Source organism: Vipera berus (genome assembly GCF_964194415.1).
Source record: "Vipera berus genome assembly, chromosome: 3".
NCBI classification, from domain to species: domain Eukaryota; kingdom Metazoa; phylum Chordata; class Lepidosauria; order Squamata; family Viperidae; genus Vipera; species Vipera berus.
In genome coordinates, this window is record NC_138204.1 from 61,546,225 (window position 1) to 61,573,246 (window position 27,022).

At 42.1% G+C, this 27,022-nt stretch overlaps 1 protein-coding gene across 6 annotated transcripts in view; it reads right to left on the reverse strand.

Moving 5' to 3' along the window:
* BEND5 (BEN domain containing 5) overlaps window positions 1-27,022 on the reverse strand; it is a gene marked incomplete at its 5' end in the record, with an annotated part of 887,332 nt that overhangs the window by 359,970 nt on the left and 500,340 nt on the right. For 2 of the 6 annotated variants that reach the window (XM_081323188.1, XM_081323190.1), the window contains 3 exons: window positions 98-246; window positions 16,854-17,229; window positions 23,928-24,061. The exons of 1 other annotated variant lie outside the window; for it this stretch is intronic. In XM_081323188.1, the coding sequence (XP_081179314.1) occupies window positions 98-246; window positions 16,854-17,229; window positions 23,928-24,061 (659 nt within the window). Of the gene's footprint in view, window positions 1-97; window positions 247-16,853; window positions 17,230-18,804; window positions 18,916-20,569; window positions 20,685-22,308; window positions 22,437-23,927; window positions 24,062-27,022 lie in introns of those variants that run through there. 3 more of the 6 variants (XM_081323192.1, XM_081323193.1, XM_081323191.1) reach the window with 3 other exon arrangements.

Sequence of the window (27,022 nt, forward strand, 5' to 3'; positions counted from 1 at the left end):
TTTTATATACTTACATGTATTTATTTTGCTAGTATTTCTTGCTTAGTTATTTTTAAAGGAAGAATATAAATATTTGCAGTGAATATAATATTAGTACCTTTCCATTCTCAAGAATATATTTGTCCATTACAGGAATAGCAGCTGGGTAGTACGTTGAAGTGTTTGCTTCCTCACTGAAAGCTGTCTGCACATCAGGCTCAGGTTCAATGGATTCAGGTGTAACCTTTTCAAGTTCTAGGGCAGGACCTGTATCATTTAAAAAAGAGGAACAAATCACCAGGCTTTAATTTAATACCGGTAAAGGTAAAGGTTCCCCCACACGTGCGTGCTAGTCGTTTCCGACTCTAGAGGCCGGTGCTCATCTCCGTTTCAAAGCCGAAGAGCCAGCGCTTGTCCGAGGATGTCTCCGTGGTCATGTGGCTGGCATGACTAGACGCCAAAGGCTCACGGAACGCTGTTACCTTCCCTATTTTTCTACTTGCATTTTTACGTGCTTTCGAACTGCTAGGTTGGCAGAAGCTGGGACGAGTAACAGGTGCTCACTCTGCTACGCGGCACTTGGGATTCGACCCACCAAACTGCCGACCTTCTGATCGACAAGCTCAGCATCCTAACCCACTGAGCCACCGCGTCCCTACTTAATTTAATATAGGATGTACTAATTATATAGCCTATTTCACGTGCAGATCTTCAAACTGATTAATGCTGATCTAACCAAAAATCCAAAGTTAGTATGGCAGTAAAATATATTGCCCCTTTTTTTCCCTCCATTTTCAAATTGTTGATAAATTAGGTTTATTAATTTATCAAAGTATAAAATAAAGAAGTACAAAGAAAAGGGAAAATAATGGTAAAATAAGGAGGGATAGGGGAAGAGAAACAAATGTAGGATGGAGGGGAAAATGAAAAAAAGAACATTGACTTCTGGCTCCTTTTAGTGCAGTAAAATAAGGTATTCACATAAAACCTCAACATTTTACTTTTACATAATAATATACTACCCATTTCTATAACAACAAACCTATCTAATCAGCAAAACTCAAAATCAAAGTTTTTTTCCCCACCTCAAGCCTTTTTTCCCCTAAAAGGATCATATTTTAATAAAATTTTCAAAAAACGAACATAAATATGAACAAATGGAATGTGAGATTCAAAGCAATTCAGCACTTGTTCTTAAACCCAAACTGAGCTACACAGTTGTAACTGTTTTAGATGTATTTTTTCATCATGAGTGAAAGAAATGATAGTTGTATTATGACACGTTACATATAATTACACAGATGTTACATCTGTAACCAACTTTTTAGCAAAGTGTTTTAAAATTAAAAGGACAGACTCAAAAGTTGGAAAAAACTGTCAACATCCAAAGACAAGCTCAATTATTTTCATGTGATAGAAAAAGGTTTGGACTTGGTTAATAAGTAGAGGTGTACAAACATTCAAATTGAAGATTCAACACATTGACAATTGAATTTCCAAACCGAATCAACTTTTTGAATTGTTGACTCAGTTGCAGATATCTTCAATTTATTTAGATCAGGGGTGTCAAACTTCCAATGTCACGTGACTTGTTGCGACGTATCGCAACTGTTTTGCCATTGCCGGCAATGGGGTGGATGCAGTTTTGCTATGATACATCCGGCTCACAGGCCGGCAGTTTGATGCCCCTGACTGAGATATTTTTATGGGCTTTTTTGCATGGATTCAAACCTTTTCTCTAAACTGATGATTTGACTAGCATGGGCCAATTCAAAAGTAACTTGCTTCCTATTCACACTAGTTCACAGGGTTTTCACACTGGTTTTTACTAGGTTGAGATAGCAGCCAATTTCATAACCTGAAAAAAGATTGTCCATCCTAAAGACAGATAGGATTTATTAAAGCATGAATATCTCCTTTAACTACATATATATCTTGCCACCATGAAAAATATAAGCCAAAAAGTCAAATAAAGTTGATATAAGTGGAAAATGAAAAGATTAAATATAATTGTATCTTTAATGAAATTTTCTACTGCTTGTAGATATGTTGACAAACATATGGAATTACAAATCTTTTAAAACAACATAGTTAATAAACGCTAGAGAACCATTGCAAAAACATGAGTTCCTAACAGATAGGAGCATGTGGCCAAATATCTTGTAATACATTTTATTCCAAAGCTCAAAATATTTCACATTTCAATAATCAAAGCCTTTTTTAGGCAGCTCAACTTCACAGTAATTTCAGAAACTACTAAGAGTTGCATTTACAGCACAGCATGTTCAAATTAGACATGCAATTCCTTTTACGTCTTTTTGCTAATTAGGGTTGCTTGCCTAATTTGCCATGCATCATGCTTACTTTTTAAAAGTTTCTCACTTTGTAGTTTTTGCACTTTGATAAGCAAAACAGAAAATGTGCAGTTACGGAAGTTTTCTGAAAGTCAACACAAAATGTGTTTTCTTACCACAGCAAATGCAGATGAAGGAAAACCCTTGTTTCAGTGAAAAGTTTTATTATTCTCCGAAGCGAGGCTCCTGGCGTATGAATTAGACAAGAAATATAAAATTTCCCTTATAGTTGAAGCATCTCCAGATTTCTTTCATGTCAAAAGAAACTTGTTGATTTAATTAAATGAAAAAGCCTATTTAGTCCAGCATCCTTTACCCAACAGTAACTGATAAAATACCTATAGAAAGACACCCCTTCCCCCAACATACACACACACACACACACATACATACACACACACACACACACACACAAACATCCACCTTTTCTAGTATTTGATTCTGAAGCACACTGGCTTGATGTTATTTTCTGTCTCAACCTTGGCAACTTGAAGATGTGTTGACTTCCCATTATTCCCTAACCAAGCATGGATTACCGTATATACTTGAGTATAAGCCGACTCGAATATAAGCCGAGACCCCTAATTTTACCCCCCAAAAGTGGGAAAAGTTGGTGACTCGAGTATAAGCCGAGGCTGGGAAATGCAGCAGCTCACCTTATGCTCCTCTCCAGAGATCTTCCCTCAGCAGCGGCCGGCAAAGTAGCTCGCACGCGAAACAAGCCCGGCAGAGGAGCCGGAGCGGCGAGCAGAGGCGCCCGGCCCAGATCCTGCAAGGCCCGGCCGAGACACGCCCCCAGCAGCGGAGCTGCTCCGGCTCCTCTGCCGAGCTTGTTTTGCATGTGAGCTACTTTGCCTGACGCTGAGAAGACCCGCTTGGGCACTCGGGTTGGTGTCAGTCTCCGCAGGCCCTTCTCGTTTCCAGGAACGTCAAGCGCGCTTGGCTCCCCACCCCCACGGCAGGGCAGGGCAGGGCAGAGACTTGCTCGCCCTTCTGACGGCCCTGAAGAGAAACGAAGGGCTTGCAAACTCCCCGCGAGAAGCTGGGCGAAGCGCGCGGCTGGGCGAGTGTGTGCCTGCGCGCGTATTTACGAAAGAAACGCTCCGAGAGTTCTTTCTCCGCCCCCTTGGGGGGAACTCTAGCGACTGCTGTAGCCGCGCTTCTCTTCTCGGCTCCGAAAATAGGGATTTCTACTCTCTCTCTCTCTCTCCCCTCCCCACCCCGCATTCTCCTGCCTCTTCGATTGCGACAATAAAAGGGCGAAGGGTGCGCTGGTTTCTTCCTCCTTCCTCCCCCCCTCCCCTCCCCTCCCCGATTGTCAGGTGAGGCAGCTGGAGGTCTGGCCGGGAGATTGTAGCCGTTTTGAAACGCCGTGTCTTGAAACGCCCGATCAGCTGATTTTCGGGTGGAAGAGCCGCGGCTTGAATCTGTTTGCATCTGCCTGAATTAGACCGAAACGGCCTGAATTTGACCAGAGTTGCTTTGTAATGGCTGGAGGAACTGCAGAGGAGGTCTTGCCGGGAGATTGTGGCCGTTTTGAAACGCCGCGGCTTGAAACGCCCGATCAGCTGATTTTCGGGGCGGAAAGAGCCACGGCTTGAATCTGCTTGTATTTGTTTGAACTTAACCAGAAACGGCTCGTAATGGCTGGAGGAACTGCGGAGGGAGTGAATGCTCCAGCCTGGAATATTTGGAAAGGCTGGGGGAACCGGATGAACTGCAGCTTAAGCGACTGTTGCCGGAGGAGCCATGGCTTGAAACGCCCCAGTTTTGGGGCAGCGTTTGCTTGTTCCGGGTAGAAAAAACGCTGTCGACCCCGGCATCTTTTGCGGGGAGGGGTGAGGTGGGGTGGGGTGGGGTGGAGGAAGCAGTTTGCGAAGCAGCCGAAATGGGGGTGTCAAGCCCTACGGGGACCAGTGGAGCACTTCCAACAATGCCCGCGCAGCACCGAAGGCCCATTGGCGCCCGCACCCCCCAACTGTTCGGCGGGCGAACGCCAGACCCGCTGCCGCACTTACAGCTGATCGGCGGCCGGAGGAGATTGTGGACGGGCGCAGAGGGTCCGCGTCAGCACAGACAGCTGATCGGCGGCTAAAGGAGACTGCGAGCGGCTGCGGAGGTTCCGCGCCGGCACAAACAGCTAAGGGGCAGCCGGGGACGTCTACCGGTGGTCACGCAGCGCGATCAACTGAGCGGCAGCTAGAAACAGCCGCCGACGGTCGCACGGGCCTCACGGGACTTTTCGGGTCCGATGGCGGCTTGGAGAGTGTGGGTGGCTGCTTCGCAGACCTGGCGGTTGTAGCGGCATGCAAGGTCTGCGAAGCAGCCACCCACACTCTCCAAGCCGCCATCGGACCCGAAAAGTCCCGTGAGGCCCGTGCGACAGTCGGCGGCTGTTTCTAGCTGCCGCTCAGTTGATCGCGCTGCGTGACCACTGGTAGACGTCCCCGGCTGCCCCTTAGCTGTTTGTGCCGGCGCGGAACCTCCGCAGTCGCTCGCAGTCTCCTTCAGCCGCCGATCAGCTGTCTGTGCTGACGCGGACCCTCTGCGCCCGTCCACAATCTCCTCCGGCCGCCGATCAGCTGTAAGTGCGGCAGCGGGTCTGGCGTTCGCCCGCCGAACAGTTGGGGGGTGCGGGTGCCAATGGGCCTTCGGTGCTGCGCGGGCATTGTTGGAAGTGCTCCCCTGGTCCCCGTAGGGCTTGACACTCCCATTTCGGCTGCTTCGCAAACTGCTTCCTCCACCCCACCCCACCCCACCTCACCCCTCCCCGCAAAAGATGCCGGGGTCGACAGCGTTTTTTCTACCCGGAACAAGCAAACACGCAGGCAACCCTGCACTATTCAGCTCAGTGAAGTCACGCTTGAAACGGCTTGAAATGCCCGATCAGCTGATTTTCGGGGCGGAAAGCATGCGGTGTTGTTGTGTTTTTTTTTCCTCCCCCCGAAAGTGAACGGCAGCTTTCCGTACTAGTGTATTTGTACTGCCGCGAGTGACAACTGACAAAGCTTGCCGGTGTGATCTTGATTTTGGAACTGATGAAGTCTGTTAACTAATTGATTGGCACTCCGGTCGCTCATCACCGTGAAACTAGACCTTGTTTTTGGGGTTTTTTTTTTGTACTTTGGGCTGATCAAATGGAATAAATGGAATAAATAAAAACACTGGCATGTCAAGACACCAGCACAAAGACCAAGGTACAAGCAGCTCTCCTTCAGTCATTATTGAAACATTTGATCAGCCCAACTTCTTCTTCTTCTTATTATTATTATTAAATCTGTTTTTTAACCAAGCGTGACTTCACTGAGCTGAATAGTGCAGGGTTGCCTGCGTGTTTGCTTGTTCCGGGTAGAAAAAACGCTGTCGACCCCGGCATCTTTTGCGGGGAGGGGTGAGGTGGGGTGGGGTGGGGTGGAGGAAGCAGTTTGCGAAGCAGCCGAAATGGGGGTATATAGAGGATGGGAGGTTCCCACCGAGAGAGCCAGCAGAGTTGTTGTCGAAGCGCGTCACACGCCTTTCCAACCACCAGAGAAGGGAGGAATAAGAAAGAAACACACACACACACACACACCAGGAAATCAAGGAAGCTTGCGTAAGATCTGAAGGAGACACGATCGTGGGAAAGGCCGTGCCGTGGAAAAAAAAGAAAGGGTGGACTTGGGCTCGGCTGGTTTCGCAACGGGAAATGGGAAATCCCCGCAAAAGATGCCGGGGTCGACAGCGTTTTTTCTACCCGGAACAAGCAAACGCTGCCCCAAAACTGGGGCGTTTCAAGCCATGGCTCCTCCGGCAACAGTCGCTTAAGCTGCAGTTCATCCGGTTCCCCCAGCCTTTCCAAATATTCCAGGCTGGAGCATTCACTCCCTCCGCAGTTCCTCCAGCCATTACGAGCCGTTTCTGGTTAAGTTCAAACAAATACAAGCAGATTCAAGCCGTGGCTCTTTCCGCCCCGAAAATCAGCTGATCGGGCGTTTCAAGCCGCGGCGTTTCAAAACAGCCACAATCTCCCGGCAAGACCTCCTCTGCAGTTCCTCCAGCCATTACAAAGCAACTCTGGTCAAATTCAGGCCGTTTCGGTCTAATTCAGGCAGATGCAAACAGATTCAAGCCGCGGCTCTTCCACCCGAAAATCAGCTGATCGGGCGTTTCAAGACGCGGCGTTTCAAAACGGCTACAATCTCCCGGCCAGACCTCCAGCTGCCTCACCTGACAATCGGGGAGGGGAGGGGAGGGGGGGAGGAAGGAGGAAGAAACCAGCGCACCCTTCGCCCTTTTATTGTCGCAATCGAAGAGGCAGGAGAATGCGGGGTGGGGAGGGGAGAGAGAGAGAGAGAGTAGAAATCCCTATTTTCGGAGCCGAGAAGAGAAGCGCGGCTACAGCAGTCGCTAGAGCTCCCCCAAGGGGGCGGAGAAAGAACTCTCGGAGCGTTTCTTTCGTAAATACGCGCGCAGGCACACACTCGCCCAGCCGCGCGCTTCGCCCAGCTTCTCGCGGGGAGTTTGCAAGCCCTTCGTTTCTCTTCAGGGCCGTCAGAAGGGCGAGCAAGTCTCTGCCCTGCCCTGCCCTGCCGTGGGGGTGGGGAGCCAAGCGCGCTTGACGTTCCTGGAAACGAGAAGGGCCTGCGGAGACTGACACCAACCCGAGTGCCCAAGCGGGTCTTCTCAGCGTCAGGCAAAGTAGCTCACATGCAAAACAAGCTCGGCAGAGGAGCCGGAGCAGCTCCGCTGCTGGGGGCGTGTCTCGGCCGGGCCTTGCAGGATCTGGGCCGGGCGCCTCTGCTCGCCGCTCCGGCTCCTCTGCCGGGCTTGTTTCGCATGTGATTCCGGGCCAGGTGCTGCTGAGGGCGAGCAGAGGCGCCCGGGCCGGATCCTGCAAGGCCCCGGCCGAGACGCGACCCCAGCAGCGTCAGGCAAAGTAGCTCACATGCAAAACAAGCCCGGCAGAGGAGCCGGAGCAGCTCCGCTGCTGGGGGCGTGTCTCGGCCGGGCCTTGCAGGATCTGGGCCGGGCGCCTCTGCTCGCCGCTCCGGCTCCTCTGCCGGGCTTGTTTCGCATGTGATTCCGGGCCAGGTGCTGCTGAGGGCGAGCAGAGGCGCCCGGGCCGGATCCTGCAAGGCCCCGGCCGAGACGCGACCCCAGCAGCGTCAGGCAAAGTAGCTCACATGCAAAACAAGCCCGGCAGAGGAGCCGGAGCAGCTCCGCTGCTGGGGGCGTGTCTCGGCCGGGCCTTGCAGGATCTGGGCCGGGTGCCTCTGCTCGCCGCTCCGGCTCCTCTGCCAGCTTGTTTCGCATGTGATTCCGGGCCAGGTGCTGCTGAGGGCGAGCAGAGGCGCCCGGGCCGGATCCTGCAAGGCCCCGGCCGAGACGCGACCCCAGCAGCGTCAGGCAAAGTAGCTCACATGCAAAACAAGCCCGGCAGAGGAGCCGGAGCAGCTCTGCTGCTGGGGGCGTGTCTCGGCCGGGCCTTGCAGGATCTGGGCCGGGCGCCTCTGCTCGCCGCTCCGGCTCCTCTGCCGGGCTTGTTTCGCATGTGATTCCGGGCCAGGTGCTGCTGAGGGCGAGCAGAGGCGCCCGGGCGACCCCAGCAGCGTCAGGCAAAGTAGCTCGGCCGCGCGCAAGTCCTCGGTAAGTTCTTTTTTTTTTGTTGACTGGAGTATAAGCCGAAGTGGATTTTTTCAGCCCAAAAAGTGGGCTGAAAAATTCGGCTTATACTCAGGTATATACGGTATACCCTGCACTGAAGAGATCTTGCGGTAATTCTGTGTAGCTTTGAACCATGAGTAAACTTCCTTAAAGAAAAAAAAGCCGACATGGAAGGCATTTTGTCTGCCTATGATCCTAGAGCTGGTATTGAAAGTCATACTGCCATAGTACTTTAGGTGATAGAGACTCTTATCAGGATTCATAACAGTAATTCTCTTGCCGTCCTTAAGAAAAGCTTTTGCCATTTCAAAACAGTCAGACTGGGAATTTTAAGATATGCAGCAAGGTAACTTTTAAATGCTATATTTAAATGATGAATAAGTAACAATAAGCTAAACTTTAGTGGATCAAGATGGTGAATTGCAGTAGGCACTACATTCTATTGATTTCAATGTAATTTAGGGATATTTACCCTTAGGCACAATTCAGAGGAAAGGCATATGAACATACTTAGTATATACAGATTTATCCCATGCAGTCTCCTTCAACTCATCCTGAAAACTCAGAACGTATTAGGTAATAAATTCTGTAAAGAAAACGTAGCCTGCATACACTGGAATTAGCATCTCTTATAAAACAAGCAACTCAAATTTTTGACCCTTTAATTCACTAGAATTTGCATCATGGCTCCAAAAAACCCAGAAGAAAAGTACTGTAATTTGCACAAGAATACCATTTCTCTTTGGTTAATCAATTCTGAGAAATTTATTCATGGGATTCCTCAATTAAAGTTCTCTGTATTATTTTATCTATAGATTATATGATTTTGAATCCCATGTATGATTAATCCATGCTATCATTTTTAAAAGATTAAAAAAGCCAAACCAAAAGGTGGAAATTTCTAATGGGCCTAACAGAATTCCCACCCACCCCAAAAAAGTAGGATACAGAGTGTATGTTCAAATTAGAAAACTATTAAACCACAATACATAACTTAAAAGACAAGGACTGTGCCAGATAAAACTATTTATATTCCAAATAAATGGAAAAGGTAAGTGATAGTTTAGTTAAGGGAAAATAAACTCCAACTATGTATGGATTGTGCACTAAAAGTCATATATAAAGTGCAGATGTATCTTGCCCCACCGGATTCATATTATCCTACAATATGCTAAAAACATGCCATCTTTGATACTGAAACATTCTCCTCCATGCCCAAAAAAATTAAGGTTAATATTTAGCTACGTTACTGTTTTAGCATGAATGTTGATTTATGTAAAAGTAGTTATATTATTTTGAATTATTTCAACTATATTTGAGGGACTGTGTATCTACTTATCTCACATAACTGGCATGATACACATCCTGTTTACTAAGGAATGTCAACCAACGGGATCCAGAGAGAGCTGTTTCTGCTTTCTCCCTTTGGAAGTCTCAAAGTGCTTTTTCAAGAGGCAACTGGACTTTGTCAGTTGAAGACATTTTGCTTCTCATCCAAGAAGCTTCTTTGGAACATCATTTCTCTGGAACCTATTACTACGATTACTACTCTTCTGGCATTTAAGAAGGGCCTTAAGAATTGGCTCTGCCATCTTGCCTTAAGACTGGGTAGCGGTGGTGTGGATTTTGGTGCATGCATACGCATAGTATACAAGCATGCATATATTTGTATATACGGGAAATATCCATAATTTAAAAAGTATTATATGAAACCACAAGAGGGAGCAGTATCAAGATGATATTCCTATTTTGCAGTAGTCTCTTTCACATTGGAACAGAACAGAAGAGACTTGTTCTTGTAATAATCCACTGGCTACTTATTATATTCCTGTAATACTATCTGACATAGTGGAATTAGCTAGAGAACATTATAAGAGTATGATGCAGTCTTTCTACTTCATTCTAATACACTTTTTGTACCTATTGTATTTTACGCTGCTGTAGCTAGTGCAACTTGAACAGTTGGTAGCCATAAATTTCTTAAATGAATCAATATCTGTAACAAGAAAGTGATTAGAACACTGTCCTAATATTTTAGTTCCCACGCTTAGTCCAGTTAACCTGAAATGTGGAAACAACTTGAAAATTCTTAATGTCAGTATTAATTTAGCATAACTTTCTTCCTCTATCCCTGCATTTCCAGCAATGGCACAACTATGCCATATTCTTCCACACAATACTAGAGAATTTTTATGCCCCAAAGGGACAAAAATGAAAGAATAAATAGAAGATCCAACTAGAAATTATGCCATCATGTTTGGACAGTAGACTCAAACATGAGATTTTTATATTTCTCTGTGGGGGGGAAAAATTAGATGCTAAAAAAATATTTCTCTCAGTATTCAAAGACAACTAACCCCCGAAAATCACATGGGTAAGATCTGAATTATGAATAATTGATAGAAGAATATGGCAAATGAATGCACATATGCAATCTTCACAAATTTCATATGGAAGTACAAGGTTCAGAGTTCCATCAAAAAGGCAATATAAAATGAATGGCCACATCCCAGGATATAATGTATTGGCTCAGGAAAAAAATTCCTAACAGATTAGTTTAGAAATAATAGTTTCTCACTCTAATAATTTTTTATTTGCTCAACTGGCTCAATTCCGTGTTTCCCCTCAAAATAAGACCCACTCAGAAAATAAGCCCTAGCCTGATTTTTGGGGTGGGCCTAATATAAGCCCTACCCCAAAAATAAGCCTGGGGGAGATGGGTGTGGCCAGCACAAGAGGCGATGAGCACACAGGGGCCAACCGTATCCAGTAGCAGCTGCAGCCCACCAGCTCCTTAGCATAGCACAGAGGTGGGGGGGGGAAGGAGGCAGGCGATCAAGACATGCTGCGTGGCCACCTGGCTCACTGGAGGTTCATGGGTAAGAAAAAAACTTAGGATATGTGGCGAGGGCAGAGATACACCAAAATTCAGAGCATCTCTTAGGAAAAATCATGGTGTGAAATCATGGAGAGCCATTACTATTCAATGTTGACAGCTTTGGGCTCAAAGGACCAATGACATGTCTCCACTTAAATAACTTTCTTTGGTTCCTGCATTCCACAAAAAGTGAGTACTTCTTTGTGTGCTGTGTTCTCCCCTCTGACTGGATCAAGAATCCCTCCTCTTTCTTTTTTATTTTACTTCTTGCCTGGGAAAGTTTTATCACTCAGGAAGACAAATATGTCAGTAGTAAAGAGGCACAAAAAGAAATATATTTTTTTTCTTCCATTTCCACTTCCCTAGCACTTTACAGTCTAAAGTAAAGAAGGAATAAATAAAAATCTGCTTCCTCAGCCTTTTTTTCCTCCCTACCTTTAAGAATTGAGTTTTTCTAACTCAGAAAAGTAAAGAAGGGAATAAGGTAAGGATAAGTAAGAGGAAACAGTCTTCATGAACAGTGACTACCCACACTGTAGAAACAACCAATTAAATTTGCCATCAGGATATTGTAATGGAACTTTGCTTTCCTATTTTCGATTTCTATTCAAAGGCACTTGTTAGGATTATCAGCATAACTACAACACAGAAAGCTCAAAACATTATTCACACATGATAATGCAATGAAGCATTAAATCCACATTTTGGAAAGATATATACAAATGACTATCTTCCTTGTTAGTCCAATTATATTAGTAACATATTATGCTGTACCTTTAACTCTAAATTTATTTATTATTTATCAAATTTATTCACCACCTTACCACAGGGTAACAACTCTGGGTGGCTATATTGAAAATTTATTTATTTATTTATTTTATTGGATTTGTATACTGCCCTATTCCCATAGGACTCAGGGCGGTTTACAGGGCAGTTAAAACCATGAATACAAAAAATAAAAACAATTAAAACAAATTAAATTCAAGCCCCAAGAGTAAATCTAAAACCCAGTTAAATTAACAACCCCACAGTCTGGACCAAATAGATCGAAGAGCCAAGTTTTCAGGTCCCGGCGAAATGAGCGAAGGTCGGGGGCAGTCCTAAGTTCTGTGGGTAGATGGTTCCATAGGGCAGGCGCACCCACAGAGAACGCCCTTCCCCTGGGAATAACCCGCCGGCATTCATTAACCGGCGGTACCCTGAGAAGGCCCTCCCTGTGGGGGCGCACAGGACGATGGGAAGATGATGCCGGCAGCAGGTGTTCCCTTAGATATTCCGGACCCAAGCCATTTAGGGCTTTATAGGTCATTACCAGCACCTTGAATCTCACCCGGAGGGCAACCGGAAGCCAATGCAGCTCACGGAGAAGAGGTGTTACATGGGAGTATCGGGAAGCTCCCATCAAAACTCGCGCGGCTGAATTCTGCACCAGTTGAAGCCTTCGGGTGGTCCTCAAGGGCAGCCCCATGTAGAGAGTGTTGCAGTAGTCTAACCGGGAGGTCACGAGCGCATAAGTGACTGTACGTAGAGCATCTTGGTCCAGATAGGGACGCAACTGGCGCACCAGGCGAATCTGGGCAAAAGCTCCCCTGGTCACAGCTCCTATATGATCTTCCAAACTGAGCCGTGAATCCAGGAGGACTCCCAAGTTGCGAGCCCTATCAACGGGGGGTAATACCTCATCCCCTATTTTTAATGATGGAGAAGGCTGGTCAGCCCGAGATGCCAGTATGAACAGCCACTCAGTCTTGTCAGGATTGAGACGAAGTCTGTTTCTCCCCATCCAAACCCGGACCGCCTCCAGGCAACGGGACATCACAGTGAGGGCATCACTGGCTTGGGTCGGGGTGGAAAGAAAAAGTTGGGTATCATCAGCGTACTGGTGATACCCCACCCCGAAACCACGAATGAGCTCACCCAGCGGCTTCATGTAGATGTTGAACAGGAGGGGAGAGAGGACTGACCCCTGAGGGACTCCACAAACGAGAGATCTCGGGGTGGACCTCTGTCCTCCCGTCAACACCGACTGCGAGCGGTCCAGGAGGTAGGAGGAAAACCACTGTAAAACGGTGCCTCCCACTCCCAGCCCCCTGAGACGCCGCAGTAGGATACTATGGTCGATGGTATCAAAAGCCGCTGAAAGGTCTAATAGGACTAGGACAGAGGAGCAGCCCCTGTCCCGAGCCCGCCAGAGATCATTTATCAGTGCCGTCTCTGTGCTATGCCCAGGTCTGAAACCCGATTGGTACGGGTCGAGATAATCAGTTTCCTCCAGGAACAGAGGAAGCTGATGCGCTACCACACTCTCAACAACCTTCGCCAAAAAGCAAAGGTTGGAGACAGGACGATAGTTATTCAAAATCGCTGAGTCCAGGGTGGGCTTCTTGAGGAGGGGCCTCACCACTGCCTCTTTCAGGGCAGAAGGGAAAACACCCTTGCTCAAAGAAGCAGTTATTACTGCCTGGAACCAGCCTCGTGTCTTCTCCCGGGCTGCATAAACCAGCCAGGAGGGGCACGGGTCCAATAAACAGGTGGTAGAGCTCAGCCTCCTCATGATCCTGTCCACCTCATCAGGGGTTATAGGATCGAACTCAGTCCAGATCACTTTCAAGACCACTCGAATCCTCCCTGTCATATTCTGTCCAGTCAGAGTCCAAGCCGGCCCAAATCTGAGCAATTTTATCCGCAAGATGACGACTGAACTCCTCGGCCTGTCCCTGCAAGGGATCCTCCCTCTCCTCCCGATGAAGGAGGGAGCGAGTAACCCGAAACAGGGCGGCTGGGCGATTATCTGCGGGCGCGATGAGGGTAGCGAAGTAATTAGACTTTGCCGTCCTCATTGCAGCGAGATAAGACCTTGTAAAGGCTCTTAGTCGCAATCGGTCAGGCTCAGATCGGCTGGATCTCCAACAGCACTCTAGACCCCGTCTCCGACGTTTCATCTCCCGGAGCTCCGAAGAAAACCATGGAGCCCACTGGGATCTGCGTCGGGTTAGGGGTCGCAAGGGGACAACACGGTCGAGCGCCTCAGTGGCAGCCCTTTCCCAGGCATCCACTAAGGCGTCGGCCGAGCTGTCAGTGAGGGAGATAGGAACAGACCCAAGCGCCATCTGGAACCGATCAGGGTCCATTAGGCGCCTGGGGCGGAACCACCTGGTCGGTTCCGCAGCCCAGCAGCGGGGGGTGACATAGCGGAAGACCAGCCGCAGGAGATAATGATCGGACCATGACAGGGGGACAATAGTTGGTAAGCCCCCTCCCAGATCATCCAACCATTGTCTAGATAAGAAAACCAGGTCGAGAGTGTGACCCCTCCCGTGAGTCGGACCCTGAATTACTTGAGTCAGGTCCATGGCTGTCATGGAGGCCATGAACTCCTGAGCTAACTCTGACGATACTCCCAGAGAAGGCAGGTTGAAGTCACCCAGAACAATGAGTCTGGGGAACTCCACCGTCAACCCTGAGAGGGTGTCGAGCAGTTCGGGCAGGGCTGTTGCCACACAGCTGGGCGCCAGGTATGTTAGCAACAGGCCCAACTGAGTCTGAGGGCCACATCTCAAGAGGAGGGACTCACTCCCGCCTATCTGTACAACGGTGGTCTCCCTCGGACATAAGGTCTCCCGAATAACCACCGCCACCCCACCGCCCCTGCCCTGAGCCCGCGGCTGGTGTAGTACACAGAAACCTGGAGGGCACAATTCAATCAGAGGGACACCGCCCTCTGAGCCCAACCAGGTCTCTGTGATGCATGCCAGATCCGCGTGTTCCTCCTCGATCAGATCACGGACAAGGGGAGCCTTGTTTGCAATGGATCTGGCATTAAAATACACAAGCCTGAGCCCAGGGTCCTGATCCCCATCAATCCCGGATAAAAGGGGGGCAACCGGAGGGTCGGAGCACGCAACTGCTCGAAGACAGCGGGGGCGTGATCCCAGATGTTGATACGGCCCTCCGCGTACTCGCCTGCTGCCATTCCCCATCGTCGTGGGGATTTGCAACCCCACCCCAGTATTAACGGAACCAAAGGTCCGTGCCCCCATCCCCATCTCACCGGGAACCATTATAGGCCCTTATAGGCCCAGACTGATAGCCAGCTGGAGAAACACAGCCCGATTCCCTTCCCTCCCTACCATTTTCCCCCCTCCCTAACCCTTTAAAATGATTGGCTAAAAAACATACCAGGGGCCTCTTAATAAATTTATACCAGAGGCCCCTACCTAAGCCCAACCACCTCTCGGGGTCCCAACAATTGGGCCCGTCCTTAAGGGAAGAAAGGGACATGGCAACAGGTCGTATCCAGGAGGGAGGAGCCCCCCTGAGAGCAAATAAGTCTGTGCTAGAGTACTGAATACGGGCCATAGTATAATTTAAAAAACCGCATAGGGCAATATAACCAAATGGATAGATGACAATAATGATGTTAAATTAAGGCCAGAATATATCTCAGTCCACCAATTCAGTTCAGCTCGGCTCTCACCCGAGTCAGCCAGGCAGAGCAACCACAACGGCTCTCTCACCGCCACTGAGGGAACCCACCTATGATGGACTGAGCCCAAAGTACCGGGAAAAACCTGTCCCACTGATCTCTCACATCAGTGGGTGGTTGATGACCAATCCAGACCGCCCTCTCACCGCGGACTGATCCCGGGACCATGTCGGACTGGCACTGGGAAGCTATAGGGGCAGGGACAAATGTTCGAATTCTGCCCTTCTCCAACCAACCGGGCGTTAAGGAGACAGTCTTGCATATTAAGACAGTATAAGTCAGCCAATCTAGGGGGCTCAAACCAGGCCCCTCCCAACCAAGCAAAGTACGAAGGCCATGCCACGGATAGTTCACAAGCCATCGAGGAGGGAATCTCCGCGCCGTTGAAAATGGCGCCCACCCGCTTTTCATATCTCCGAGGTGCAGAAAAGTGCCCAGCAGCAATTCAAACGGCAGGCCACGCCTCCAATGATCTTCAGGCCGGCAGGCCTTCTGGAAGGAAAAGGCAGCCTCTAAGCTGTTAAAAACGGCACCCGTCTGCTGATTACATCTCTGTGGTCTAAGAAAGCATCCGGCAGCAGTTCAGACAGCAGGTCTCCAGGCCGCTCCAGGAAACCGCCCACTATTGCTGTCTCTGCAATGCAAAGTGCTCGGAATGTCAGCAGCAGTTCAAACGGTACAGCCAGGCCTCGGCTGATCTTCAGGCTGGAAAGATTTTTTTGAGGGGAAGAGGAGAGCCTCCGCACCACTGAAAGCGGTGCCCAGCTGCTGCTAGCATCTCCAAACCTCAGTTGGGTCACTATGCCATGGTTGGACTTCCCAAATATCCCATTTGGGGCCCATCGTGGAGAGCACAGAGCTCAGAAAACAACTGTCGCCATCTTGGGCAATATATATATATATATATATATATATATATATATATATATATATATATATATATATATATATATATATATATATATATATATATATATATATATATATATATATATATATATATATATATATATATATATATATATATATATATATATATATATATATATATATATATATATATATATATATATATATATATATATATATATATATATATATATATATATATATATATATATATATATATATATATATATAATAAATAATAATAATAATAAATAATAATAATAATAAATAATAATAAATAATTATTCTATTGATTATAAAATATAGAGATTCACAATCAAAACTATATTGTAAAGAATGATTGAATCTGTAAAAACAACCAAACTATGCTTTTCAAAATTAACCTGTTAAAATGCATGCCTCTTTACAATCCTTAGAGCAACTTTTAAGGGAATATAATGAAAAAGTGGCATTTTTCCTACCCAAACTCTGTAAGTAGAAACTTGCTGCAATCGTAAAAATACCTTATGGATTCTACCCATAGCTTGATTTTTTTTGTGTGAATATTTAAATCAACCTGAGCTAAAACAATTCTTGAGTATGTCCCACATAACCAAGTACTTACCACTGCCTAATCTGAGGAGGAGGACATCCTGTAGCCGTCTGTTCAAATCCCTTAGCTCCTTCATTTCTGACACTAATGTCCCATACTCCTTTAACTTCTTTGCTTGCTGAACAAGCTGCCTTCTTGTTCTCTCAAGTTCCTGTTGAATGTGCCTCATTTCTTCCTGCTGTTGCTGATAGCTTCTCAGCAACTCTTCATAAAGAACTCGAGGAACTACAGTATCGTCCATATTGTTCATTCTGTCTGAAGTTTCCATAAATGTTACCTCAGGACTGGAACTACTACTGAGGCTCATTCCATTTTGCTTTTCAAGGCGCGCAACAACTGCTTCAATGCTTTTGTGCGTACCTTCATTCTGTTTCTTTCCATCTTGTCTCTGTATGTTACAACAAAACACATTATTAATATACTGTGTCATATAGCAATCTTTAGAGTTCTACAGTTAATGAAATTACAAGTACACTACAATCCTCAAGGGAAGAACATTTAATGAATATTGGGACCAACACAATATAATAACCACAAAAAGTTACATTATAAATAACCATCTAAGTATTTTTAAAAATGTACGATGCACAGTTAAATGCATCTGAAAGGAAATCAGCACTGATACATTTACCACTCCCAAGTTTTATTTTTTAAAATTTGTATTATCCCAAATCAACTTTTTGGGGGTGGAATTTGAGAAGACAGGAGCAATTCAGACATCACGCTAAACTTCAAGAGAGACTCAGAAGTATTCATTACTATAACCACAGGTTGTGTCTGCTTATACACACTATAGTTCATCACAGTGAACAATTATCTCAGTCTCTCTAAGAGTCAGTGTAGTTAACGTGGATTCCCAACCCAGTCAGACATGGTGCTGAATTGACAGCAAGGAAGTCAATTAAACTTTAAGGACATAGATGGTTGTGTAGCACCTAGCATGCACACAGGCAGCTTTAAACATTTAAAAGAAAAAGGTAGCATCTGTTTGCATGAATTCTGAACACTCTTTTTTTTTAGTTTGGACCATTTGTATAAAGTGCATTCAACATTAATCTAAACATTGTTTGAATGATTAAATACTGTGTTGTACAATCCCATCATCTGGAAACTTTAGATTTAGATGACAAATAATCCCAAAATGTGTTAATAATATCCTGGAGAACACACTGATAGAATGTATTTAAAAGCAATGTTTGTACCTTGTTATTTAAAGGTAATTTCTATACTGATTTGTCTAATTAAGTGGGCATCAAGGCTCAAAATAATTAAGAATTCCACAATATAAGGAAATTATTAGTGGAAGAAACATGGTATCTATTACTGTGCAATAATCAGCCAAACCTCTAAAAGATATTTCCAAATCAAATTTAGCTATTCCCCTTTGCCTATAAATACTAGTAAAATATGAGACTCCATGTAAGTATAGATTGCCCCAGCTAAGCACTATACAAAATTGATAAGAAATTCAATGTGTGCGTACTTACAATACTTAGTTTTAAAATAATGACTACATATTTTATTTGAAAACAGGATTATTTGCCTCAGGGCCATAATTATAGAGGAAACAGCATATATGAAGCTAGAATATGTAAAAAATAGCAAAGACAACTCACATTATATAATTACAGTGTAAGTTCATTTTAATTTTAAGGAAACTGAGATGTTTATAAATGAACAAAGCTTATCTTAATATAGTGGCATTTCATTATTCAATAATATCTTATTGTATTGCATGTCTTTATATTAAACATATATCTAGAGATATCATCAGTCTGGAGAACTGAATGTATTAACCTTATCAAGCTGGGCTTGTTTTAGAAGAGTAGGTGGAGAGAACATCTGACAGGGAAGGCTGAATAGCTTAGGAGAAACTTAGTAAAAAATGTAATTATGAGATGCATTGGGGAATTCATGCAATACTATACTAATAAAAGCCTCAGTTCCAAGCATGTTAATATACCTGCAATATTCACGCTGAATATGTTGAAGATGGGCAAGTTGCAGGAATTTGCAATATTCAATGCAAAACTTTGTCTGGAATAGTCAGTCTAGTTTTACAGTATATTTTGTTCTAAAAAGAAAAGATATCCATGATAAAATGATACTAAATAGTAAGTGAAAGACCTAATATACACAAAGGGAAAGAATTTGTCAACATATTCACTGTGAAATGTAGAAAACACAATTAACATTTTTGTCCATGGTTTAAAACAAAACTGATTGTTTCAGAGAATTTTAAAAGATTACATTCTACTGATGTCAAAGTATCTGCTCAAAAATGCATTATCTGCTTAAAAATATTATCAAAGGAGACACTCATTCTTTGAGCAATTAAAAAGTCTAACTCTGAAAATAATCACAATCTGACTGAAACAAAAGCAGTAAGTTGTTTCCCATTGCATAATGACATTTTCTGCCAACACTCTTAACAGATCACAATGCAGACTTCTTTAAAAGCAATCCTTTTCTATGGGAATAATTTCTCCTTGGTATAACCTTTTCAGTACTTTGATAAATCACTAAAAGACAATTCTTCTATTTTTCCTGTTAATCTTAAATACTGTGTTGTTGATAATCTTCCAGAAATTGGTGTAATCAGTTTTAACAGCCCAGCTTTTATCATTAAATTATAGGATGTTCCTTAATTTTAAAAGCATGAAGATCAAGCTAAGCTTTCAGTAAAATATAAGTTTGAGTTTTAACATTATTCAATATTACGCTATCAGTATAAAAAAGTAGGAGAAAGATGTACTTAGCTAGCACGCTAGTAGTAGTCCTCAACTTGTAACTATTTGTTTAGTTACCTTTAAGTTACAATGGTGCTGAAGAAAGTGACTGTTTTCCCAGTGATGACTGTTGTGGCATCCCCATGGACACATGATCAAAAATTAGGCTCTTGGCCACTGGCTCATATTTATGATGGTTGCAATATCCTGGGGTCATGTGATCACTTTTTGTGACCTTTTGACAAACAAAATGAATTCGAAAGCCAGACTCACTTAAATGTGTTACTAACTTAACAACTGTGGCAAGAAGTCATAAAATGGGGCAAAACTGTCTTGCTTAAAAACAGAAATCTTGGACTCAATTGTGGTTGTAAATCAAGGACTACCTGTATAAATAATCTGAATTTTGTCATGTTCATGCTGTGTCTTTAATGGATATTGTTCCATAGATGATATTCTGCTAAAGACTGTCAATTGAGTTTCATTCTTTTTGTGCAAAATTACACTGACAGAAGAATTACACTGATAGAAGGCTGTATTTAAAATATTTATCTGCCTTTAGATTGGGCACTACTCGAGGACCATTTTCCATCGCTTCAAACTATCTAAAATTGTCTTGGACAGCTACAAGGTGCTTTTATATGGGAATACTGAGGTGCAAAAGAAATCTAAGTTTTTCAGCTTCAGTGGAAATCTGCTCACTTGGAAATGGAAACAGTCTTCTCCCTCCCTCCCTCCCACCCAAAACTGGAAAGTTTTGTATATAGCTTGAATCTAGACAAAGAGATGGTGATGAAATGACAATATGTGCATAAAATAAGAACAGTAACACAATAATAAATATGAAAAATTTATTATAATTGTACAGGTGATGAATCAGTTATAAATAAGATACAACAAAGTTAATAATTTGGATAATAAAAATAGTCATAACTGAAGAAAGGATATTTGTTTTGAAAATATAGGTTGTATTAACATGCACCAACTTCTTAGGCTTACCCAATGAATGAACTGCAGGACAGCTGAGGTTTCTGGTTCAGTTCTGCCTATGCTGACTTTTTACTTCAGTGCCTGATAATCTCAGCAATGAGAAATCCCTGCTCTTGACAATCCACTTAATAAAAGAGAAATTCCACTTTTTAGACAAATCCGGTAGCAAAATTTGGATTATAATTTCGTTTTTACCCCATCATATCAAAATGTATATAAGTAGTAAAAAAAAAAAGAAAAGAAAATCTATCCCTTATGTAGCGGATCAGGAATATATCCAAAAATATATTCACAATGTTGTTCTCATCTAGCAACATTCTCATTACTTTGTGTTTGAAATGTCAACAACACAGGTCTTTACCTCCATACCATGAAAAAAATAAAATTGCATGGCTGCTGTTAGATATTCTGATTAGCAAAATGAAAATCCTTCTTTTGGGTATTATTAGCATTTGAAAGAAAAGTTAAATGTGAAGCATCCATATTCAGTAAAGAGTAAATGAATTACCACTGAAGCTTTCACTAGATTGAACTGCAAATGTCAGTATAGTGTAGCTACAGAAAACATGAGCTACCGCTGGTTGGCCTGGGGCCCCGAGGGGGGAGGAGGCTCACCACTGGAGGTGGCTGACAGAGTCAGAAGACCTCATCCCTGTCCTGTTTTTTAACTCTCCTAGTTCAGTGTTCGTACAGTTTTTAACAATATTTTAATGTGTCGTTTTAACCTTTTAACTATTTTTACTTGTTTTATAACTTGTAAGTTGTCATCTTGTTGAGGAGATGTATGGCATAAAAGTTAAATAAAGAAAACAAAACAAACATCCTTGGCTCACAAGACAATTTACACCTCCCTGCTGCTTTCAACTGTCACAACATACAATGTTGGCAGGTTCTACGCAACAAGTGTTCAAGATTCATTGGATGATGACCTATGACATATACTAGATTTAATGAGCACTTTGAGTTCTCTGTAGTTTGATTTAGTTTTCTACATATTAACCTTTTATTTTCCCTTATACTCATCTAATTCTCCTACCCCTCCTTTAGACTCTTGTTCTTCATATATACTTGGTTATTTTTACATCTCCTAGCTTTTTATAATTTTGTTAGGCTCTGATGATCTTCTACGTTTTTTAACTGACAGAACCAGACACTCCCCTCCCCTCCACAATAATGGTCTATGACCATTATAAAGATCTGATTTGATTTTAAAAATGTGAAAAAAATCTGATGAAAATGCAGAATGTTTCAAAGTTGGGTTAATAAATCTATTGATTGCTGAAAACAAGATTAAAAATTTAATAAAACTACTAAATAACTTACATGAAATAACTTAGAATATATATTATACATCTATATTAAAAGTCTAATATGTCAATGTAATGTTTAACCAGAAATTAAAATTATTGGACACAGTGATAGTAACCAAGTAGCTTTTTTACAATATGCAGGGTTTTTTCCTTAAAAATAGAAATAAACATTAAAAAAATATTACCCAAATATCACCAATTAATGCTATTTTTGTATTCCTAATGTTACATATGCTGTTTCTCTTTAATGTTGGCATTAAGTTATAATTCAATGAAGGTACAAGCAGCCATTATTCTCCATGTAAGTACTATAGATGTGCAGGTTTTTTTTTCTCATCCAACTTCAATGGAATTAGGAAGGAGGATACATAATCCAGGAGCACCAAGTACTAGGATGCTTAGACAGCTAATGCTTCTCTCCTCAGTTACCCCACTTACCTCAATAGAAACATGGCTGAATATTGCACAGTGCCCAATAGCAGGCTAAATTAGGAAAGCTTTGATGTGTAATATGCAACTGATGAGCCAAAACTCTGCTCTCCACAATTTTATCACATAAGCAAAACCTGGGGGGGAAATCATATGTTATACACATTTTATACTGACTGTCATACTTCTTTTTTGTATGGTGCTTAAAAGATTATTTCATATGTGTTTCCTTGCGGTATCATTGAGCATTCTCATCTTCACATTAAGACAAAATGTGTGAATGTTATACTTATATATTTTTAAACAAGATGGGCACAAAACATTATCTATAGAGTAGGGTTTCTCAAACTATGGATTGGGATTCTCCAGAGGGATCACAAACAGCTTTGAGGAGGCTCAAACAGGAGCACCCTCAAACTCATTCTGGGCTTTGACTGCACCAGGCAGCTGAAGGATTGAAAAGTATGAGAACTACTATGATATACACATTAACATTTCATTATTGAAATTAAGTACATGTAAATACATGTATTTCCTGCCCTAAACTTAACAATGAAATCTTTATTTTTATTCATATAGGGGTCATATGCATTTATTTATCATTTTAGTGAGTCACAGCACTGAAGTATCTGAAAACCTTTGCAATAGATACAAAACGTTAAATGCATTTTGATAAGAAAACTGGAAGATATTTTGCAGGGATGTTTTCTTCAAGCTCAGTGAATTTTGCTACTAAATCTACTTTAAAGAAAGTTCCCAGATGGTAAGATTAATATCACTCTGTACAAACTATTATTTAATCGCCTATATGTTTTTCATACACACAAGAACACATACACACCATTTATAACGTCTTTAACCGTGTGAGGTAGCTTGTTATCCTAACCAGTCATAAGTGAACCTAGCCTGACATTAAAATTCCAATACAAACATTGTGTCCCACAGGAGTGCCTGAATATTTGACACACTCTATGTTCATGGAGAACTGGATCACTCTCTGATATAACAGAGCTACTGCTTTATTCAATTTGTTATACTTCTGAATTCAAAGAAGTTCAAATAAAGATAAAGACTTATGTATGGTTCTTAAAATTGCTGTATATAAATTGTGAGTATAAAAAAATGCTGACCTAGTTATATTTCAGGTTGTCCACTATAAAAATATTTATTCCAGAAAATGAAATAACATCACTACAAAAAATCTTGTTGCACAAGCTACTATAAAAACAAGTCATCATTTTTAAAAAAATAATCACACCAGTTTTAAAAAGAACTCCAAATAACTCAATTTTGCTAACCCATTATTTTTTACTTCTCAAACAAAATGAAAAAGATGTCATAAGAATATAAAGGAGATAGGTATACACTGAAACATTTGGGACTCTTGGTTGTACAATATTCACAACATTCCAATTCTAATCCAATATTTCAATGAATTTTTGCAAGCCGTCCCATTGTATTTAATGGGACTTAATTTTCATTAAAGGTGCATAAAAATTGCAATCTGCATTTCTGTATGCTAATGAATGAAAGAATCCCTGACATTCTGAAATGGATTTGCTGTTGAATAAAGCACATCCAAAATTAGAAAAAAATAAAGAACAAACCAACAAACAGGGCTTCAATACCTTACAGTGTCTAAGTTCCATATCTTCATCCCCATAATCTGTAATTTCCCCCGTTTCTTCTAGGTGATTGAGAGAGAGCTTGGGGATTTTAATTTTCTTCTGCATCACACTGTTTTCAAGGTCTGTTTTATCTTCTGCAAATTTACATAAAAATATTTTTTCACATTTTTCAAACTGATATTCAAATACTGTATGACTGAAGCCAGACCATTTAAAAAGTTCCCATGCTTGACTATATTCCATATGCAGTGAACTGTATATGGAAACTTTTTTTAAAAAAAATAGATGCACTGTAGCCCTTACACAGAAATTTGAAGAATACTGTACCTTGTAAAAAAATTAGGGCTTCCAAAGATTGTTAAGAACAAAGCTGAAATCTAAACTTAACCATGATATTTTGCAGATGATATTGGACCAGTTATGCATTTTCCCTCAGTGTAACCTAATTCAGAGTTTTAAGATCTAAAAATGGAGAATATCTTTCCTCATTCTAAAAATAATGTACACATTTTGAAGGCTCCCCATGTTTTTGTCAAACATTGTAGCAGGTTCCTCAAAGTCAACAATATTTGAAGTCTGGGATTTTATTTTTTTTCTGCAAATGTGGGGAAAACACATTTTTCAGAAATTCCAACCCTTATAAGCAGGGAAGAGAGAGATGCCTCCATCCTTACATATTCTCTGCCGCTTAATGCAGCAGCAGTATCAGCAAGACTGCAGAAAATGTAGAGAGAAAGGATGCAGTTTTTTTTCCCCTGCCAGAAATTATGTTAACAAGGGAAAACTAGCATCCAGCTTAGATTCAGACTAGGTATTTTCTAGGCTTTTTAGAAGCCTAATTTAAAATTAAACTCCTTCCATTATACATAAGTATTTCAGTGATCACAATTTGTTCAGTGTCACGCAATACGTTGTTTTTGGGGTAATACACCTAAATTAAGCATTTATATTTTTGTTAGTTATGAGGATCTCATTGAATTTTTAAGAAGTTGTCCCAAGTAACCAATTAATTAAAAGAACTTTCAGAAGTCCACGAGAATTAAATAGCAATCACTGTTAACTCTGCAACACAGAGCTACTAAAATTAAATGCAGTTACTCTGTCTGCCAAATAGACGAGTCAAAATAGTAAGGTTTAGGAAGGCTTTTATGAAAGTAAAATTACTAAAACTAATCACAGATGAACTGAGTGGTACAATAGAAGCAATCAGGCAGTATAGTGTTCCAGGCATTAAAAGTAAATAACTTTCTGACTAAACATAAATTCATTGGGATGGTAATATAAATATTACTTGATCTCCTATTACAACACAAGATTTTTTTCCCCCTTCATGTAATATATTGGGAGACTAAATGTATCCTTTTGACTTACTAAAGCAGAGGTCCCCAACCTTTTGGGCACCAGGGACCAGTTAAGTGGAGAGGTTTTTCCACGGACCAGAAAGTGTGTGGTTTTGTGTGCTGCCTGCATCCAGCGGATGGGGCTTTGCTTGTTTGTGCGAACCAGTTGCTGGCATGCCACGAACCGGGACCGGTCCACGGACCGGGGGTTGGGGACCCCTGTACTAAAGTACATTTTGTTCTTGCAGTTCAAAAGATCTGTTTATCCTTATTCTAGAGGGCAAAAATTGTATTTCTCACGGAATCAGCTGATCTTTAGGATTTTTTTAATTGTGGACAATTCTGAGTGACATGTTGCTGAGTGACATGTTCTGCTACTCCAAGGATACGCCTTATAAACCTAGTGCAATTTATAATGATTGAGAATTAATTGCTTTGCTTTAGAATACTTCAGAAAAATATTTAATACCACTAGAACAAATACATGTTCCATGGGTGCCACACCCAAATTTACTACTAATAATATACAAAGCCTCAAGAGGAACTATGAAATAGCCCAGATATGACTGGAAATTTTCATTCAACAAAATAAGGAGGAATGGAGTGACTGAATCCTTGTACGTTACTGTGCTTTACCACAGCTTCCAGATCAATTTATATTTTATCATTACAACTGGTTTCAAAATTTGACCCAAATAAAATATGGAAATTATCCCAGTGTTGCCATTCTTTGCCACGTTTAATTTTCAATAATCACAAAATAAAGGAAAATATTTAACATGACATTTCTTTTTTCTTGTAAAGAAATATAAACTACTTCTCAAAAAGCAGTCAGAAGTTTAAAAAAGGGTTGTGCAAGAAATGTGAGGGTGTAGAATGAGACTGACAAATCACGGCCATTTTCATCGTACATTGGGAAGATGTTCAATGGAGGTGGCTCAAAGAACCTGATATGTGAATCTCTCTTTGAACTGGTTTATTGACAATTTACATTCATCAAATGTATTCTGATTTCCTTAAATGTATTCTGCATTTAGCTTCTTTTTTTTCACTACTCACACAATTATACATGAAATTCTCCTAGATTCAGAAATTATCGGAACTTTGGAAAGTCTATCGTGAACATTTATCATTATACCTGTACTGATTAGTTGCGTTGTTTCAAGAACTTTCTGCAAGATAGCCAAGACAGTTTATTGCATTTTTTGCTCTTCATTAAGGGAGTCTATATTTATTGTTTTTACCAAACCTGATTTCTAGATAAAATTTAATAGGATGAGGTTTGTAAAAATAGCAGATATAAAAATAGTAGTATTGGCATGCTCTAAAGCTCATGGTTTAGAGTTTTTTTCTATACAATTTGCTTCATCTACACTGTATTACAGTAATGAAACTCAGTAGTGCATTTTAGATGGTTCCTGTTCATTTTAATATTTTTTTATTCTGCCCTGAAAATGTAATGTTATGTGAGAGGTACATTTCTATCTTTGACCAAAAGGAGGGAAAGGATTCAATTATTTAACATAACTTTTCTAATAGAGCCTGTGATCTTCTTTAAATTGATTTACATGTTACTCTATACAGTTTGTGTGAAATAGGGCGTATGTTCCACTAACACTCATAAAGTTGAGCATGATTGGTAAATATTAGTACACATACTATGTTCTATATTGCAAGTTTTAACAGCCCCTCTCCAAAGATATATTTGTTGCACATTTTGTTTTTGAAAAAGGTATTTATTTCAGATGTGGTTCA